This window comes from Pelophylax lessonae (genome assembly GCF_965119305.1).
Source record: "Pelophylax lessonae genome assembly, chromosome: 3".
In the NCBI taxonomy this organism is placed as follows: Eukaryota; Metazoa; Chordata; class Amphibia; order Anura; family Ranidae; genus Pelophylax; species Pelophylax lessonae.
In genome coordinates this window covers 87,069,824-87,091,420 of record NC_138770.1, presented here as the reverse complement: position 1 = coordinate 87,091,420, position 21,597 = coordinate 87,069,824, and the positions used below count along the sequence as shown (strand labels likewise).

The window sequence follows — 21,597 nt, the reverse complement described above, 5'->3', positions numbered from 1 at the left end:
TTCAAGAAACTACTGGTGAGATGATTTGAGCTTTGTGACATGGTGCATTATCCTGCTGGATGGAGCCATCAGAAGATGGGTACACTGTAGTCATAAAGGGATGGACATGGTCAGCAACAATACTCAGGTAGGCCGTGGCATTTAAACAATGCTCAGTTGGTACTAGGGGGCCCAAAGTGTGCAGGAAAATATCCCAAACACCATTACACCACCACAAGCCTGAACCGTTGATACCAGGCAGGATGGATCCATGCTTTCATATTGTTTACGCCAAATTCTGTCCCTACCATCTGAATGTTGCAGCTGTAATCGAGACTCATCAGACCAGGCAGGGGCGGACTGACCATTTGGGGATTAGGGCACTACAGAAAGAAGCCAGGAACTTCCATGCAGGTTTTTCTGTGGTAGATATTTAAATGCCCACTCTATGTGGCTGAGCTGCAATTTGTAGGTGGGGCTTTGTGTGGCTTGAGTGTGGACACAGGGGGCCAGTTGTCAGTCCACCCCTGAGACCAGGTAACTTTTTTTTAATCTTCTATTGTCCAATATTGGTAAACCAGTGTGACTTGTATCCTCAGTTTCCTGTTCGTAGGTGACAGGGGTAGCACCCGGTATGGTCTTCTGCTGCTTCAAGGTTCAATGTATTGCGTGTTCAGAGATGGTTTTCTGCATACCTTGGTTGTAATGAGTGATTATTTAGGTTGTTGTTGTCTTTCTATCATCCCAAACCAGTCTGTCCATTCTCCTCTGACCTCTGACATTAACAAGGCATTTTCCTCCACACAACTGCCTCTCACTGGATATTTTCTCATTTTCAGGCCATTTTCTGTAAACCCTAGAGATGTTTGTGTGTGAAAATCCCAGTAGATCAGAATTCTTTTGAAATACTCAGACCAGCCCATCTGCCACCAACAACCATATTCAGAGTCATCTAAATTCCCTTTCTTCCCCATCCTGATGCTCGGTTTGAACTTCAGTGAATCGTCTTCACCCTGTCTAGATGCTTAAATACATTGAGTTGTTGCCATGTGATTGACTGATTAGCAATTTGTGTTACCAAGCAATTGAACAGGTGTACCTAATAAAGTGGCCAGTGAGTGTAATACAGTATATCTCAAATTAGGTCCATTAATTGTGTTCATTAATCTTATTTTAGCATATAGTACATTTCATGTTTGTGTTCCTTTTTTTGTTTTGGCAGCTCTATAATGCATTTCCATCAATATTACGTTGGTTGCCTGGAACTCACAGGAAAGTCATTAAAAACCAATTAGAAATGCATGCATTTATTAGGGACACCTTTACCATCCAAAGGAAAGAACTGGATGTCAATGACCAGAGGAATCTTGTTGATGCATTCTTGGTGAAACAGCAAGAGGTAAGCTGTCACTTCGGGAAACTGAATAATTCAAAAGAGAAGCAATTACTTAAATGTCAGGTAAAACTGTTTTCATGCAATTTGTTGCTTGACTATCCCTTTAAAGCGTAACTCCACTTTTGTTGAGAAAAAAATATTCCCCTCTGGGTGATTTATGTACATTACGAGGATTATTACAACCTTTGTTGCAGATTCCTACCTTTTGTTATTCTGAAGAAATCATTGTTTATTCCTCTGTGCCCCTGTGCTGAGCGGGTCAAATGGGAGTGGTTTCATAATTATCTATCAGCTGTGGCAGCTGCAGAGCACTAATGAGGAAAGCTGCAGGGCCCGCATCCCTTTAGACGTATTCCTATTGGGAGTATCTCACCAAAAATGACATTTTTGTTGCAAAGGATGCCAGAAATCTGACTTGTATCTTAGTGCAGACTTCTGGGAAAATTGGTGAGCCAATCACACAAGCAGGAAATTATGTTTCTGGGGTGTGGTCAGTATACATTCTGTGTACAGGACAGCTCCAGGTATCCATATTGCATTGCATTTTCAGAAAATTACAACAGTTGCAGATGGAACAGGATACAATATATGATTTGTGTCGTAATTGTATACGCTATATTGTTTTTTCTTTATTTGCTGATTTTTTTTCCCCACAAAAGTGGAGTTACCCTTTAAGGTTAAAAAAGGTAATTGCAAGGTTGGAAGAAAAGAAATGTAAAGTAATACTAAATTCTTATATTCACATATACCCAGTGAAGTGAACAGCCTCAGATGATACACAGAGACGAAACAAATCTTCCTACATACTTTTTACATGTGTAGCACTGTCCTCCGTAGGGCTTACTGTATGATGACTTCTCGGGCCTCCTCTGATTACCAGCACACAGTCACTTAGGGAACAGTTCACACTTCCCTCCTTACCCCCCGATGGCTCGTCACTCAATAAACAGTCCAGGAGTATTGGTTTTTAGTGTTTATATTGGAACTATGATGGGAGAAGAGAATAGTGGGATACTCCAACTGTAATTATTCACAATGGATAAGGACAACTCTCACTTGGCCTAACCAGGTTGCTTGTAGAAGAAGCTGCACTGCTTGAATCCTACTGCCACATGTATGGAAAGGGTTAAGTCTCCTCGCTCTTTTCTCTCCAGCAATAGACTTGGCGAATCTGCATTTTCTTCAGGACACTCACTAGACACTCACTTTACTGACACTCGTCCACTGAATATTCTAGCTTCAGGGGTGCCCCCCCTCAGGTCAGGCCCCTTGACACAGATCTGTACTCACTATACTGCAGAATCAGATCCTTCAGTGTCCCCCCTCTCAGTCAGCTTCACAGGACCTCTGGGTTCAGTTCCTCTCTAATTCTCTCTAGGCCCTCAGGTTGACCACCTGAGGATGCATGGCACCTCTGCAGAGGAGGAGGCAGCCACCCCCTACCTCCAGGACTCCGCTCTCCAGGCAAAAGACCCTGAGCACATGTGCTCCTGGCATTTATACAGTACCCCAGCATGCACCAAGGCACTTTCCTCTGCCATATCACCAGGGCTGTATCAAACACCTGTGCACTCATTTGTCAGGTTTCTTCTCACTGTCCAATATGCCTCCCTATTGGACCAGTGTGAAACACTCTGCAGACTGAGTTGCACCTGAGCACAATGAGCAGACCTCACTAACAGATTCTGCTCTCTGGTAGGCAGAGAACAATATAGATATACCTGCAGTCCCTCTGGTAAGCAGACAGGATTAAAAGCTATACTTTCTCTCTCTAGCACCTACCTAGGAGGGTGCTACACATGTATATCTGCTGTCTTCAGCGTTCTACATTCTTTAGAAAGTGCACATCGTGTAAGAAATTTTCTTCCTGTTTCAGCAGTGGGAGGGGAGTCTAGGCATACACTGTGTGTGAGCTGATTGGAAGAAAGGCACACGCCCCTTCCCCTCCACATAGGCAGAGGAATGAAGAAACTTGCAGAGATGCGTTGTGAATAGACAAGCTGTCTGCTTATCCGTCTCTATGTTTCCTCCCTGAAACAAATTTTCAGCTGCTTTTATCGCCTGTGTCGGAGAGGTTGTCAGAAGTCATTATGCTGATAACAGAGGAACTGAGCAGCAGAAAGACACAGGACTCAGGGCCAGTTCACACCACATCCAGTCCAGTGCATTTGTTTTCTGCATCAAAAACGCATGTAAAGTAGGTTATATGGTTTCCAATGGCATAATTCACACCAGTGCTTGAAGTTCCAGAAAAAAAAGTAGAACATTCTGCATTTTTCCTGCACTGGACTGTACTGGAATGCTGTAAAATGCATCAAAAACGCAATGGCACACCGGAACGCACCTAAATACACCAAAAACACACTGGAACACGCATGTCCTTATTTAGGGTTAAGAAAAATAGGGGGGGGGGAATGCACTGGACTGCATCAAAAACGCATAAAAAATGCACTGGAATGCTTAAAAAATGCCTCAAAAACACTAATGCGGAAAAGCATCTGGAACACATCCAGACTGCATTTCTATGGTGGTAAATGGCCCTTAGTGCTTTGGAGAGAGATAGGTAAACTCTACACATATATGAATCAGATTTACATCCACTTTAACATTTTTTTTTACCTTAATGTATTCTCTGCATGAAGGTGAAAACAAAATGCCTCACTGCCCATTCTACCTCCTCCCCCATCCCTAAATACTTGTAAAATATAATCAGCGCAGCGCAAAAAAAAAAAAAGCCAGTCAGTTACATAGTTACATAGTTACATAGTTACATAGTTAGTGAGGTTGAAAAAAGACACAAGTCCATCTAGTTCAACCTATGATGCGTGTGTGTTTGCTTTTAACCGTACATTGTGTACCCCTGTATGTTGTGGTCTTTAAGGTGTACATCTAATAGTTTTTTGAAACTATCTATGCTCCCCGCTGATACGACTGCTTGTGGAAGAGAATTCCACATCCTTACCGCTCTTACAGTGAAGAACCCCTTACGCACTTTAAGGTTAAACCGCCTTTCCTCAAGTTTTAGTGAGTGGCCACGTGTCTTATTGTATTCCCTTTCTCTGAATAGTTTGTTCCTTATGCTAGGGTCGCCAGTACAGTATTTGTACATTGATATCATATCCCCCCTCAATCGTCTCTTCTCCAGAGAGAATAGGTTCAGTGCTTGTAGTCTTTCCTCATAGCCGATGTCCTCCATTCCCCTAATTATTTTTGTTGCCCTCCTCTGGACTTTCTCCAGTTCCAGCACATCCTTCCTGCGGACCGGTGCCCAGAACTGGACAGCATACTCCAGATGTGGCCGGACCAGAGTCTTGTAGAGTGGGAGAATAATCTCTTTATTTCTGGAGTGAATCCCCCTTTTTATACATCCCAGTATTCTGTTGGCTTTGCTTGCGGCGGCTTGGCATTGCATGCCACTGCCAAGCCTGTTGTCTACCAGTACCCCCAAGTCCTTTTCCATCCTAGACTCACCCAGAGGTTCACCCCCTAGTGAATAGCTTGCTTTCTGGTTTCTGGCACCCAAGTGCATTACTTTACATTTTTCTACATTAAACCTCATCTGCCATGTGGTTGCCCACCCCGTTATTTTGTTCAGGTCTGCTTGCAAGATTTCCACATCCTGCATAGAAGATATTGGCATGCCTAATTTAGTATCATCTGCAAATACTGAGATTGTACTAGATATCCCCTCCTCTAGATCATTTATGAATAAATTAAACAGGATTGGTCCCAGGACAGAACCCTGGGGGACCCCACTTTCCACACCCGCCCAATCCGAGTACTCCCCATTAATCACCACCCTCTGGACTCTCCCCTGGAGCCAGGTCTCTATCCAGGTACTCACCTTATGATCCATACCTACCTTCCTTAGTTTGTACAGTAAGCGTTTGTGAGGAACGGTGTCAAAGGCCTTTGCGAAGTCCAGATACACCACATCCACAGGCTTACCTTTATCTAGGTGGCAGCTCACTTCATCGTAGAAGGTTAACAGATTGGTTTGGCACGAACGATTTTTCATGAATCCATGCTGATTTCTACTTATAATACCATTTTCATTACTAAAGTCTTGTATGTGGTCCCTTATCATCCCCTCCAAAATTTTGCAGACTACTGATGTTAGGCTGACCGGCCTATAGTTACCCGGGATATATCTCGGCCCCTTTTTAAATATTGGTACCACGTTGGCTTTTTTCCAATCAGCTGGCACCATACCCGTCTGTAAACTATCCTTAAAGATCAAGAATAATGGTCTGGCAATCACCTGGCTGAGCTCATTAAGAACCCTCGGGTGCAAGCCATCCGGTCCCGGGGATTTATTTATGTTAAGTTTCTCTAGTTTAGCTCTAAGTCTATCCTCTGTTAGCCATGGCGGCACTTCCTGAGGTGTATTATTTAGTTCGGCCTTACAAGCGGGTTTCGTGTAGCCCCCCGATTCCTTTGTGAAGACTGAAGAAAAGAAATTATTTAACACTTCCGCCTTTTCTCTGTCCTCAGTGGCCATTTTTCCTTTATCATCTTTTATGGGGCCAATGTGCTCTGGCCTGGCTTTCTTACTGTTTATATACTTAAAGAACTTCTTGGGGTTCTTTTTACTCTCCTCCGCTATATGTCTCTCGTGTTCTATTTTAGCCGCCCTGATTTCATCTTTACATTTCTTATTACACTCTTTGTAGTGCTTAAATGCTGCCAATGACCCCTCAGTCTTGTATTTTTTGAAGGCCTTTTCTTTAGCTCTAATATACATGTTTATGTTGGAGTTTAGCCACCCAGGGTTTAGTTTTGCTCTTTTAAATTTATTTCCCTGTGGAATGCACTGGCCCACTCCCTTGTTAAGTATGCTCTTGAAGCACTCCCATTTTTCCTCCGTGTTCTTTGTTCCCAGGGTTCTATCCCATTTTATATTTTCTAGCAGCGAGCGCAGTTTAGGGAAATTGGCTCTTGTGAAATTCAGCGTCCTTATATTACCCTTGTGTTTCCTATTACTGTAATTAATACTGAAACCAATTGACCTATGGTCACTGTTCCCTAAGTTGTCCCGTATTTCTATATCCGTGATCAGGTCTGTATTGTTGGTAATCAGTAGGTCAAGTACCGCATTGCTTCTTGTCGGTGCATTCACCATCTGACCCATGAAATTGTCCTGCAAAACATTTAGGAACTGCCGAGCCTTGGCTGAGTGTGCGGTTCCTTCTGCCCAGTCTATATCTGGATAATTAAAGTCCCCCATTATAATAACATTTCCCATCCTTGCTGCCAATCCTATCTGTAACATGAGGTCCGCCCAGACTTGTATAAAGTACTCGAAATTTCTACTTGAGTAAAAGTACAAGTGCTCGATCAAAAAATTACTTGAGTAGAAGTGGAAGTGCTCGCAGAAAAAGTTACTTAAGTAGAAGTACTAAAGTATTCAACATTTTTTTTACTTAAGTATTGCAAGTAGTTTTTTCAAAAAATTTGCTACTTAAGTACTAAAAGTAAAAAGTACCAGTAGTTTTGAAAAAAAAATTCTACTCAAGTACTGAAAGTAGAAGTACAAGTACTGTGTTATGTAGTTATTAAAGAAATAAGTCAAAAGTTTGAACATCATATTGTTTTTATTATTTCAAATGATTTATTCAAATGATTAACCTGTGTTTGTTAGTAGTTTCTTGATGCACTTTAAGCGCTGTAGCACCATTTATTTGTTTGTTTCATATTTTCTTTTTATTGGAAGGATTTGGTATAGCAGCTTTTATTATACACAGCCTTTATTTTCGTATGCGCTGATTTACAAATGACATTATACACATTTTTTTGAGCTTTATGCAACCTGCCATCTACTGTTCTGGCAGTGGTAATTTTTTTAAAAGTAACTAGTAACTATGCAGCACAAAAAAAAAAATACTTGAGTAGAAGTATCAAAATCATCGAAAAAATGTAGTGAAGTAAAAGTAGAAGTAGGAGAAAAAAATTCTACTCTAGGAAAGTACAGATACCGCATTTCGGTACTTAAGTACAGTACTTAAGTAGTTCTACTTCGTTACTATACATCTCTGGGTCCGCCTCACCCTCCTCCCTCTGGTTGGGGGGCCTATAGCATACGCCCAATATTACCTTCCCCGCCGTGCCTTCCCTTTGAAGCTCTACCCATAGGGATTCTGCCTCGTCCATAGCTCCATTATTAATATCATCCCTCATATTTACCTGTATACTGTTCTTAATATACAAACATACCCCTCCCCCTTTTTTACTTTCTCTATCTCTGCGATAAAGGGAATACCCCTGAATGGACGCCATCCAGTCATGAGAGCTGTCAAACCAAGTCTCAGTTATCCCCACAAAATCTAAGTCCTCCTCAAATATCAGCAGCTCCAGCTCTCCCATCTTGTTGGCCAGGCTTCTGGCATTGGTATACAAACCTCGTAACTTTGATCGGTTATATTTATCCTCTTTTGATGTTTTTAGGCTGCTCTCTTGATTTTTCCCCGTACCCACCCTGGGTATAGGAGCTCCGAACACCCTACCGCTAATGCCCCCATTTCTGCCCTCTGAAACTTGCTTTCCACTGGGTAATTCTACATCTGTACCCTCCCCCCCATTCCCTAGTTTAAAAGCCCCTCTAACTTTTCGGCCATCCTCGCACCCAGTACGGCTGCACCCACCCCATTTAGGTGCAATCCGTCCCTACCAAAGAGCCGGTGACCGACTGAGAAGTCGGCCCAGTTCTCCAGGAACCCGAAACCCTCCTTACTACACCAGCTCCTCAGCCACTCGTTAACTTCCCTAATCTCCCGCTGCCTCTCTGGTGTGGCTCGAGGTACAGGTAGTATTTCGGAAAATATTACCTTGGAGGTCCTAGTCCTCAACTTAGCGCCTAAGTCCCTGAAATCGTTTAGGACTCTCCGTCTTCCTCTGCCTATGTCATTGGTACCCACGTGTACCATGACAGCTGGGTCTTCCCCAGCCCCACCCAATAATCTGTCCACCCGATCCGCTATGTGCCGAACCCGAGCGCCCGGCAAACAACAGACTGTTCGGCGCACACGGTCTATGTCACAGATTACACTGTCTGCCCTTCTAATAATTGAGTCCCCTACCACCAGCACCTGTCTTTCCTTTCCCTTTCTCCCAGCCTCACTGGAGGAGTTCTTCCCCTGGCAGCTAGGGGCGTCGCTCTGCTCCAGCAATGCTGGTCCCTGACTGGTTTCCCCAACATCACACAACGGGGCGTATCTATTGGGGTGCTCCAGCCCAGGATCAGCCTCCTTGCCTTGTTCCCTTCTACCCCTCCTAACTGTCACCCCTCTGCTCTGCTCTGATGCCTGCACCTCCGATACTCCGCCCACCTCTGTGCAGACCCCTGCCTGCACCTGATTGGTACAATCCTGGCTCTCCTCCGGCATGGACATTCGTCTCAGTGTTGCCAGCTGCTTCCCTAGATTCAGGACCTGAGCTTCCAGGGAAGCAACGTGCTCACATTTTGCACATTTGTATTCGCCTTCGATCACATGACCGAGGAACGCATACATATCACAAGATGTACACCGAGTCGCATCTCCACACCCGCCGGGCATTGTACCTACTATCTAATCTAATGGGGATTCAGCGATTTAAGCCTATCCTATGTGGCTATTTCCTGGCTTCCTAACGCTACCTTCTCACCCTCTGGTATTCCGCTCCACTCACTTGACACTCAGTTGCACAACACTCACAATCTCACAGCCAGGTCAGACGCACAACACTGAGTCGCACCGCCCGGTCAGACGCACAACACTAAGTCGCACAGCCCAGTCAGACGCACAACACTAAGTCGCACAGCCCGGTCAGACGCACACACTAAGTCGCACAGCCCGGTCAGACGCACAACACTAAGTCGCACAGCCCGGTCAGACGCACAACACTAAGTCGCACAGCCCAGTCAGACGCACAACACTAAGTCGCACAGCCCGGTCAGACGCACAACACTAAGTCGCACAGCCCGGTCAGACGCACAACACCGAGTCGCACAGCCCGGTCAGATGCACAACACCGAGTCGCACAGCCCAGTCAGATGCACAACGCTGAGTCGCACAGCCCGGTCAGACACACAACGCTGAGTCGCACAGCCTGGTCAGACGCACAACACCAAGTCGCACAGCCCGGTCAGACGCACAACACCGAGTCGCACAGCCCAGTCAGATGCACAACGCTGAGTCGCACAGCCCGGTCAGACGCACAACGCTGAGTCGCACAGCCTGGTCAGACGCACAACACCAAGTCGCACAGCCCGGTCAGACGCACAACACCGAGTCGCACAGCCCGGTCAGACGCACCACGCTGAGTCGCACAGCCCGGTCAGACGCACAATGCTGAGTCGCACAGCCCGGTCAGACGCACAACACTAAGTCGCACAGCCCGGTCAGACGCACAACACCGAGTCGCACAGCCCGGTCAGACGCACAACACTGAGTCTCACAGCCCGGTCAGACGCACAACACCGAGTCGCACAGCCCGGTCAGACGCACAACCCCTATCGCACAGCCCGGTCAGACGCACAACCCCGAGTCGCACAGCCCGGTCAGACGCACAACGCTCAGGTAGTAACAGGTACTCCCAGATACTCAGGTACTCACAGATACTCCCAGATACTCAGGTACTCACAGGTACTCCCAGATACTCAGGTACTCACAGGTACTCCCAGATACTCAGGTACTCCCAGATACTCAGGTACTCACAGATACTCAGGTACTCAGGTACTCACAGATACTCCCAGATACTCACAGGTACTCACAGATTCTCAGGTACTCACAGATACTCCCAGATACTCAGGTACTCACAGGTACTCAGGTACTCACAGGTACTCACAGATACTCAGGTACTCACAGATACTCAGGTACTCACAGATACTCCCAGATACTCAGGTACTCACAGATACTCAGGTACTCACAGATACTCAGGTACTCCCAGATACTCAGGTACTCACAGATACTCCCAGATACTCAGGTACTCACAGGTACTCAGGTACTCACAGATACTCACAGGTACTCACAGATTCTCAGGTACTCACAGATACTCCCAGATACTCAGGTACTCACAGGTACTCACAGGTACTCACAGATACTCAGGTACTCACAGATACTCAGGTACTCACAGATACTCAGGTACTCACAGATACTCCCAGATACTCAGGTACTCACAGATACTCACAGGTACTCACAGATTCTCAGGTACTCACAGGTACTCACAGATACTCAGGTACTCGCAGATACTCAGGTAGTAACAGGTACTCACAGGTACTCAGGTACTACACTACACCCTCAGTCAGTGTACAATCTCAGTCACCAGTCTTACTTACCTAGTGTATGTCCCTTTAAGTCTGACTCTAGCAGTTCCTGGCTTTTTTTTTTTTTTTTTCCCTCAGACGGTCAGTCTCCGCTCTGCACCCGCCTCCCTCTGTCACTTCCCGGTCAGCCTTTGCTCCGCTAGTCTCCTCTGCTCCCTCTCTGTCAGGGGGGGGGGGGGGGGGGGGTCCGCACCACTCGCCGCCCGCCGCAAAAAAAAAGGGGGGGGGGTTTACTGTACCGCTCGCCACCCGCGATAAGAGAGGGGGGGGTCCCGACCCGCTTGCCGCTCGCTTCTGGGGGGGGGGGGGGGTTCGAGCGCCGCTCCCCGCCGCTGCTCTCCTGGGGGGGGGTTACTCACACGCGGTCGGTCGGTCGGTCGGTCGGTCGGTCACGCACAACACACTCCTCTCTCCTGCACGCCCTGACAGCCTCTGATCCCGCGCTCTGCTCCTCTGCTCCACAGCACCACCTGCTGGGCAGAATCAAGTAAGTCGATTGTGGTAGCGATCAACAATATAAAAAGTCCATAAAAACAATAAAACATGGAGATCTCAGCCATTGTGGGAAAGGTGCCTGATGATGGACATAACAGTGCTAAGGGTGAGTGCAGCCAGGGCCTGTACAAGGGCGGAACCAAGCAGACACCTGCCCTGGGTGCTGTATGAGGGGGGGCAGACTCCTGGTGCCGCTCCTCCATGACAGGAGAGCAGCCCATCCACCACAGACAACACAAGCCTCTCCCACCGTCATTCCACCAAAAAAGGTCACAAAGCACTTTCCCACACCATGGGGTACAGTCCTCTAATGAACAGATCATGATGTAGGTAGCACTCACTGCACAGGGCGTATGTATCTAAAGGAGAATAGAAGAATCTAGTGCTCTCCGTTTAAACACCTTTATTTAAAAAGGATTAAAAATAACTTACAAGTAAGGCACTTCAACGAAGTGCATGTATAATGGCGTTTCTGTGTACAAGCAATCAAACCATGAAGATGGCCATGGGTAAAGTCATATGTAGCTCCTCCCCCATACACGTTACGTCCGTAGGTGGGACTTCATCAGCAGGATCAGTGCCACATATCCAACCCGCTTTTAAATAACAAGTGCCATAGCAACCAGACACTAAATCATCAGCCTTCATGTATGGGCGGCGCAGCCGCAGATCACATCCAGCAGAAAACATTCAAGCTACAAGAGAAACAACGTGTCTGCATCTCATAAGAAACTGTTTATTACATGTAAAAATCCTCATAATTGCATAAACCTGATGCAGAGTTCCAGTATTGAACTGTACTACTGGAGACCTGTTCTATCATATGAACATCCTTCTGCCATCTAAATGTATCAATCTCCATGGCAACATAAAGGGGCACTCCACCCTCCAAAGGACCAATATCCAAATTGAAATCATCATTATATACTAAATTTAAATAAAATAATTAATGAAAACCTATGCTACATTACACCACAGCCATCTTTTTTACAGAAATTATACATATCTCAGAAAAATATATATTTGTGACTGCCACCAGCTCCAGAGTCACTCCCCTCACTTTCTAGTTTCGCAGGGGAAGCTGAGGGCAGCTAAGCCATAGGCTTATCAATGTGCATATTTTTTATTTTTTTCAATCATCAGAATGGAAGCAGATACTAGAGCAAACTGTGTCTAGTGCCTTGGGTAGGCTGTTGGGTAAATGCAGGTTGTGGCTCCTTCTATAATCAAGGGAGCAAAGTTTGCTTGGCCTGGTCTGTTTAGGGTTTCACAGGTTGGGAGTGTTATTGCTTCACCATTCCTCTAGAAGACACTTTGAGGGTTTAGGAAGGGGGAATTAAAATAACCAGCCTAAATATTGATCAGAGCCCAGTCAATACCAGGGAAGATGTGTCCAGAAGGTGGCTGAGAAGCAGATAAATAGTCTGAAACTGTGTAGAGAATGTATTTCCCCTGGAAGGAGAGTTTTAAGCCTCAGGGGGCTATTGCCCCTTAGGGTGGCCTGTGGACTGTGTTGCCATTCTGTGATGTCTCAGTGGTGGCAGAGCTGGGACCTTGAAGTAATCTTAGACTGACTGCAAGACTTCACCAAAGATGGTCTGGAACAGTGTTTTTCAAATTTTTTTTCAGACAAGGCACCCTTTGAAAGCATATTGAGTCTCAGGGCACCCGGTCTAAAGCTAGGTTCAAACTAATGCAGATGTTTGTGGGTGTGGGAATCGCAGCTGTTTCCACACCTGCAACTAAAAAGTGTTGCTCTTTACAGATGCGTGGGGCATGCCATTTATTCTTAATGGCACCCCCAGGCATCTAAAAACGTTGTGCGTTTGCAGATGTGAGAACCGCTGGGAAATGGTGCAGAATCATTTCCTGGGCACTGTGGTTTAAAAATGGTACAGGAACTGTTTTCCTACATGAAACGCAGGCACAGCAGCCCATTCAATTGAATGAGCTGTTGTGCCAGAGCAAACGAAGCTCGCAGAGCCACAGTAGTGTGAACCTAGCCTAAGAGCTCATTTGTGATGTTGGGGGATAGTAAAACAATGCGACTGAGCCACATTTTTTCCACCCAGTATACATACTGTATATTTATACATTGTATCTCCAAATGCAGCCTCCTCGTGGTGTCTTTTCTCTTCACTCCTCACACAGCTGCACTAGCCTCCTTATCTACACCCACAGGAGAAGGGAAAGCATCCCATCCAACAAACCATGAGCGCGCATCCCAGAAAGCTGTGTGGGCATCCAACTGGCCCTTAGCAACTGATGTTGATGTCATCGGTTGGCAGGACGCGGTTGGGCAGCCCCCACTGCTTTCTGAGTGACTGTGGCAGTTTCATGCATGTTTGAGATAGCAGACCAGCACTGCTGAAATTGAAAAAAGGCTTCACTGTTGGCAAGAAGAATATTTTACTGGATGCCTGCTTAGTTTGGGAGGTTTTTGGTAATTTTGCCACGGGACCCCTGGGGACTCTTTGCCAAACCCCAGTGTGCTGTGGCACGCTGGTTGAGAAACGCTGGTCTAGAGAAGAATTGTCTCACTCACTAGAATGTGCTTGGAGGAAGTTGAAAGATGGCAGCTGTCTTGGGGACTTGTGAGTAATGACCCTGAATTGATTCTTGGTGACTGTGTCTTTTTGGCATACACAGGTAAGTGCCAGAGGCAGCTTGGATTGAGTCACCTCTCATAGGGTCTCAGTTACTGACCACCCCCCCCCCCCCCCCAAGCAGTGCCCTGGACTATGATCTTAGAGAAGAGTGCCTTCCTGTACTTTGCAGGGTTCTTGAGATTATACCGGGTACCAATAGCCGTGCAGTGGTGCAGGGCAACCAGATGCCAAAGAGACTTGCCTCATGGTCCCCAGCTGTGAGGGCTTATACTGTCCATTATTCACAGTTGCTTAAGGAGAAGACTGTCCTCCAGCTGTTATGTGCTAGAGAATTTGGAGTATCCCATGCCCCCTAACCTCTCTCCTGCTACAAGTTTTATTAGCAATATTTTGCAAAAAGACAACCCCAAGACTGTTTTTTGGAGCCAGAGTGAATAGAGTTTCTTGAGTGGATGGTTGCCTCTGTACTTTTTGGGGGAGAACCAGTTAAAATCAGCAGCCCCCGGGGGGCTAGTGCTACATGTGTTTTAAAAACTGAATAGGAAAAGAGTGAGGTCACAGACTACTCAGGTAGAGTTGAAAAATCCGTTGGCGGGTTATAATGTGTAATGTGTAGGTAATTCAGCTATATATAGTAAATAGGCGTTTGCGTAGTGTTTGGCCCAAAGGTCTGGAGTGGAAAAGACCCATTTTTGGAACAATGGCTAATAAGAATAGGTGGTCACATTCAATTCCAAAAAACCTTGTCTTGCAGGAGAAGCCCAATGAAAAACTATTTTTTACCAATGAAAACCTTACAATGCTTGTAACCGATCTCTTTTCTGCTGGAATGGAGACCACCTCGACCACACTTCGCTGGGGAATTCTGCTGATGATAACTTACCCAGACATCCAAAGTAAGAAAGAAACATTGCTTATGTATAGTCTTTTGGAAATGCCTTACAGCTGTGTTGTTAGTATAGTATATATCTGAAAACTCTTTTTATTTATCATTCATTATTTATATGCCTCAGCCATAGTTTTATGATGATGTTTCATATATTGATATGTAACCACTCGAATGAACAGCCTTTTTTGTATGACAGATAGTGCAGACAATATCCTTTCTGAAAGTGAGAAAATTATTTAAGAAAAAACAATTAGAGTAGGGCATCTCAGCCAGGGATCTGTGGAACCCTAGGGTTCCTCCAGAGGTTGCTAGGGCTTGAGCATTGAGCAATTTCTGTCTTTCACAAATGTTCCCTCTGACACCATTGATCTTTTTAGCTATTTGTAATGGGGTAGGTCTTCCCAATGACCACAGGTGTAAGAAGCATTCTTTCCAGAGACCCTCACACTAATTTATCATGAGTTGTAGATAAAGTCACTTTAAACAGGGGTTCCTTGAGACTGGAAAGTTATTCCTAGTAGGGGTTCCTTGAGACTGAAAAGTTATTTCAAGTAGGGGTTCCTTGAGATTGAAAAGTTATTTCTAGTAGGGGTTCCTTGAGATTGAAAAGTTATTTCTAGTAGGGGTTCATTGAGATTGAAAAGTTATTTCAAGAGTTCCTCTGTGTTAAAAAGGTTGAGAAAGTGCTCATTTAGTCCCCGTTCACATTAGGTCGCTCCGACTTAGGGGGCGACCTGTGAAGTCTCGTGCAGCGCGACTTCGGCGCGACTTGCACGGACTTCCCATAATGGAAGTCAATGCAAGTCGCCTCCAGGTTGCCTCGAAGTAGTACAGGACCCTTTTTCTAAGTCGGAGCAACTTGTGTCGCTCCTATTAGAACCGTTCCTGTACTACACAGTGGGAGCGACGGTGCACGACTTGTCAGGCTGACCAGGTCGCCTGACAAGTCGTACCAGTGTGAATGGACACTTAGAGCATGCATTATTTTGGAAAAAATGCGGTTAGTCAGATACAGGAAAAGTATCAAAGATATATTCAGTAATAATCAGTCAATGAACAAATACATGAATAATTCATGTTTTTATTTTTTATATGTGCCACTTTTTGCCAGCAATTGCTTTGCCTTTTCCTGCTAGACACAACCAAGTATCATGTGGCTACTGCTAGGCTTTCCTAACGGATGAACCTTGTAGTAAATTGTTATATGTATAATAAAAAAAATGATATAAACAATTAAAAATGTGTATAAATTATTTTTTTAATTATACATCTGTATCAGTAAGGTTTAAAATAAGAATTTATTGGAAATTAAAATTTTACTTGCGACTTTAGCTTTAATTTTTGTATTGGAACCAGGGAAAGTCCAAAAAGAAATTGAGAAAGTGATTGGATCATCTCCGCCTCAGGCAAGTCATCGTAAGGACATGCCATACACAGATGCTGTTATTCACGAAATTCAAAGATTCGGGAATATCGTTCCAACCAATGTCCCACATGCTACTACTCAAGATGTCCACTTCCGAGGGTACTTTCTTCCAAAGGTAAGCAGCAAGTTAGCACTGTGCTCTGTTATTTAATTATTGACACAGTAAAATTAATTGGTTACCATTATTTTTACAAGTAGCACATTCAAACAAGTTTTCTGTCCTCAGATATAATTATTTTTTTTAAACGTCTTTTTCCCAACTTTTGACGTCCCGTAGTACCACTGCACAGCTTCATGGGGAATAAAAGCAGCAATATTAAGGCAAAAGCCAGAAAAAATTCTAGTAACTAAGTCATGATACTGTGATTACAACTGATTATTATTATTATTACATAGGATTTATATAGCGCCGACAGTTTATGCAGCGCTTTACAACTTAAGGGTAGACAGTACAAATACAATACACTTTAATACAGTATGAATCAGAGGGCCCTGCTCATTAGAGCTTACAATCTAAGAGGGACGGTCAAGAGATACAAGAGATAATAACTGTGGGGGATGGGCTGATGAAGAGAAAATAAAAGTACAGTTGTTAGGTGGATGCCAGATAGGTTTCTCTGAAGAGATGTGTTTTCAGGGATCGTCTGAAAGTAGAAAAAGTAGGAGATAGTCGGACAGATGGGGGTAGAGCATTCCAGAGGATGGGAGAAGCTCGTGAGAAGTCCTGGAGGCGAGCATTGGAAGAGGTTATAAGGGAGCTAGAGAACAAGAGGTCCTGGGAAGAATGAAGAGAACGAGTTGGTCGGTATTTTGAGACCAGATTAGTGATGTAGCTGGGCGCCAAGTTATGGATGGCTTGTACGTTATGGTTAGTAACTTGAATTTAATTTGTTGGTTGAGTGGCAGCCAATGGAGGGATTGGCAAAGAGGGGTATCAGACACAGAGCGGTTTGCAAGGTGGATGAGCCTGGCAGTAGTGTTCATGATGGACTGAAGGGGGGATAATCTTTTTATTTTTAAAGGTAAGCCAATGAGAAGGGAGTTGCAGTAATCGAGACGAGAGATGGCCAGGGAATAAATAAGAAGATTTGTGGCATCATTGGTTAGGAAGGGACGTATCTTGGAGATGTTGCGGAGGTTGAGGCAGCAAGCTTTGGACAGTGACTGGATGTGTGGCTGAAAGGATAGTTCAGAGTCCAGGATTATACCTAGGACCTTGGCATGGGTGGACGGGTTGATAGTTGTGCTGTTGATGTAGACAAAGAAATCAGGGGAGGAGGACCGTGGGGGAGGAAATATCATGAGCTCGGTTTTGGATAGGTTGAGTTTGAGGAAGTGATGTGACATCCAGGCTGATATGTCTGTTAGTAAGCTGCTGATTAAAATTTATATGATCCCAAACAACTCATTTTATTTATTTTATCTGCTACTGTCAATATACCATTGGAAGTGTTTTGTTATATCTGTTTGCTGATAAAAGAAAAATTACTTGTTGGTGTGATACGATTGTGATATGGCTGTATCAGAGAGAGTGAATAGTTAAAAGTAATTAATCTTCACCAAATAATGGATGACATCCATGTAAACAAGGGTTGTTTTCTGACAGTGAGAACCAGCTGTTGGTGAGAACCAGCTGTTATCAAATTATTTCATGGGAATCAAGGCGGCTTCAGGTTGAGAACCTGTTGTTTTCATAGATATGACTTGTGGGAATGAGATGAGCAGTCTTGTGGGAATTAAATGAACAGTCATTAAAAACAAGTTATTGTGCATGTCCGCATGAGTCGTCCATGCGCTGGATCTATGGACTGCCCATATCCATGCATCCTGCTTACACAGCAAATATTTATCACGCATATATGGCAAGAATGACTTGACAGAATTATGGTATAAACAAAGGGGATTCTCTGGGGAAAATCTGGACTTTTCTGAAGACGCAAGACGTGCCTTGAGTCGATTTCCCCGGTGTTCCCCTTGCTGATTGCTGGAGTCCCCCAATCGTAGAGGCAACAGGTGATGCTACAATATCCAGTGATGTATTGATGCTAATTCTTTGCTATATCTATTGATTCTGTAACTAATCATTGCATGTTAGAACTATCTTCATAATAAATTGAATCAATTGTTTTGCCATTTATACACTTGTGCCTATCTTTTATGGTAGCGAGTGTAGTAGTAGTGGATAAAAACACTGTTTTATTAAGCAAAACAGTTGGTCATCTCAGAAATCTAATAGCTTCCAATGCCCTTAGCCTTTACTGTGCTCTTTGGCCCCCAAAGCTCATTGGCTTTGTGCACAGTTTCTATTTTGACGTTAATGTCATGGTGTGGCACTTTAGTTTGTTACAAATTGGGTTGGATTTACAAAAGGTAAATAGGCTGTTCACTTTGCAAGGGAATTTCTCCCAGAACTTAGTGAATGAGATGAAGCTTTGTGAACTTCCATCGCCCAATCATGTTTTTTATTTTTTTCCTTGCATGTGATTGGGTATTCTTTGGTTTTCATTTAAAGTTTACTACACCTTCAAAAATCTCCAAAAAATACCCTAATTTAGCGTTCCATAGTTGTATGTCACCTAACTTCCATAGGAATTGAAACTGCTAATTTGGCTCATCCCTACTAATAAGGCAATTGTTAAAAAACACATCATCACAATCATTTTGCAATTTTTTCAAAACATATTTTAGTGTCATGTCAATAAAATGTTGATCTTTTTGAGGGCACACAAGTGATTCCATTGCTAACGTCTGTAATGTTGGATGAGGCCCACTTTGAAAAACCAGAGGAGTTTCATCCCGAAAATTTTCTGGATGCTAGAGGAAATTTTGTGAAGAAAGAAGTCTTCATTCCATTTTCAGCTGGTGAGTTAAATGTCACGTGTGCGATCCCATGGTATAATCCCAGGTCACGGGTTAGTCATTTATGATAATGCTTAAAACTGTTTTTGCTGTTTTTTGTCTTCATCTTGGAGATATCTTCTTATCTCCTGTTCTGTTTGATATTAATAAAATATACAGGAACAAGGAGAAATCTCCCAAATGTTGACAGAAGCAGCACTATTTTGCTATATTGCTGTGTCCACAGCTATGTACATGCTTTACTCTGTGTTTATTTGGTTCTCCATGCCAAGCAGGATTGTACAGGATGGAGCGATGGTAGGCTAACTTTGAGTACATTCTGCCTAGTGTTTTTTTCCCCATTTGTTCTCTATTATGGAACTGCTAAATATAAAATCAACAATTTTTCATTTTTTTTGTCCTATTTATTACTAGTGTAGCACCCTCCTACATAGGCAGTAAGTTTAGTATGGGCCTTCTGCTGTAACAACAAAAGTCAGGATTGTTTAGTTTAGTCTGCTCAGGACTCTTCTCTGGGAGTTTGATTACCTCCCCCTGACTCTAGGAGAAGCTTCTGGAGATTAGGATGGGAGGATTCAAAAACCTGGCCTGAGTATTTAGTAGGGCCTGTCCAATCCCTGAGGAGGTGTGCTCAGATGGTAGATGGGCTCCTGTTACATAAGTTGGAAGTCAGTTGAAAGGTCTCTTTCCTCTTTCCTTGTGTGGGAATGTGTCTGTGATCCCCAGGGGCTGCTTGTCCTGGAGCCATCCAGGGCTGGACGCTAAACTTCTCCATTGGGGTTGTTTCTATAGACTGCGTACTCTTTGGGACCACGTGAGCAAAGCCTCCTCTCTTGAGCTGGAGTTTACTTGATCTCAGGCTATGCAACATGAACTACCTCATAACTTGTGTAGCATTTTGGTGCATAGTCATCATTTATGCACATAAAGAATATCCTAGCTGATAATAACTCCCTTGGGAATTACTAGTGCTACTATCAAAATAGAAGTGTCCTCCGTTAGCAACCTGTTCCATTTTTGAAGTGACCTGCCTTATTCCCAGAACCTCTACCCAAGTTTTTCCAGCAATGAACTTACAAAAAGACACCCCTGGATTGTTTAGTGAGCCAGAGTTCCCACTGCCCTGCACTGATCGGAGAGAGAGAGAACCTAGGGACATTAACAGCGGCTCATTCGGGGGTAGCGCTACACTAGAACTACCGTTTTGCCAATTTCAGAATAAACAAATAGTGTATTTTATATTTATTCAAACCATCATATAATACAGTTTCACTTCCTAAAATTAGTTCCTCAAAACTCTGTTTATAACCCATTACTAATTCATCCACATTTTTGGCAAAGTCACCCGCTTGCGATCAGATAAGTCAATAAGCCTGTTCAGCCAAAGCATTTTTTTTTCAGATAGAGTGTGGAAGGTTATATTTTGGGTTTTATTGCTTCTATCCTTATTGGGAAGCCTTTCACTCACTTTTTTCCAAAGCAGGTATAGAATCCTAATTTCTAATAACCTGATAACATATCTATTATATTTCCTAGGTAAAAGAAGCTGTGTTGGTGAGACATTGGCCAAAATGGAATTGTTTATGTTCTTTGTAAGTCTTCTACAAAACTTCACTTTCCAGGCTCCTCCAGGAATTAAATTGGACCTTAAAACAGCAGTTGGTTTCACACGGGGTCCTGTGAGTCATAAAATATGTGCTTTGTCCCGTGCGTAAAACTGAATCATGACAATGTGGAAATGACTTTGCATTTATTTAGATGACAATATGAATGTATTCTAAACATGTTCTGTGTTGTGTTGCAAACCTCACCTTGCTACTTTAAAACATCTGACTATTTTGTGTGCAGTTAATAAATGTATAATTCTACAAATTTTCTTCATAAATGCTTAATTTTTGGCAGATATTAGTGCATACTTGCCAACTGTCCCAGATCTACCGGGACAGTCACGCTTTCTGGTCTGATGTCCCGTGATGCCTCTGTTCCGAGACTTGTCCCGGAATAAGGGCACTGAAGGTGCAGTTTCCCTATAGTAGCACCTACCCAGAATGCTACAGTAGAAAATAGATTACATTATACTCCCACCGTACCACCCCTAAATAAGTTACTTAGTTATGGACGGTGTGGTAGAAGTATAATGTAATTTATTCTGCCCTTCCCACTCCCCCCCCACAAGCTGACTCCACTTCTGCCCCATCTCTATCCTCAATCTGCAGTATCGGTCAGAGACTTTATCTACTACCTCTCACATGCTCACATGTCCCTGGCTCCACCTCTCACAATAGCCTCTCTGAGATTTTCTGGCTGCCAGGAGGGAGGTCTTAGGGGCAACATAGGGTGGGGGAGTCCGCAGAAGTAGCTATTGCAGGTAGATTGCGCTGTCACAGTACCAAGTTTGCGTGGCAGAGCACACAGGATGGGGCACTCCAGTTAATGGGTGGGACAGGGGTGTGGCCATTTCCTCCTGTCGTAACACAGGGGGCTGCTTCATTTTGGCTCATTTAGCAGCTGAAGTATTGAAAAGAGGAGGAGCAGAGATAGTAACACAGGAAGCCTTCTATCTGCAGCCATGTGGGTAAGCGACTGAAGTATGACCCTGCTAACTGACTAACCTGCCCTGACATACTGCTGACTGACTACTCT

General features: G+C 44.1%; 1 protein-coding gene across 1 annotated transcript in view; it reads left to right on the top strand.

Annotated features, from left to right (window-relative positions):
• The window catches only part of LOC309551321 (cytochrome P450 2C5-like), a 52,570-nt gene extending 31,477 nt beyond the window's left edge, over positions 1–21,093 (top strand). The window contains exons 6-10 of the mRNA XM_082251856.1: positions 1,202–1,378; positions 14,535–14,676; positions 16,026–16,210; positions 18,816–18,957; positions 20,491–21,093. Coding sequence (XP_082107982.1) covers positions 1,202–1,378; positions 14,535–14,676; positions 16,026–16,210; positions 18,816–18,957; positions 20,491–20,669 — 825 coding nt within the window. The 3' untranslated portion in view covers positions 20,670–21,093. The remainder of the gene's footprint in view (positions 1–1,201; positions 1,379–14,534; positions 14,677–16,025; positions 16,211–18,815; positions 18,958–20,490) is intronic.
• Positions 21,094–21,597: the final 504 nt, after the last annotated feature.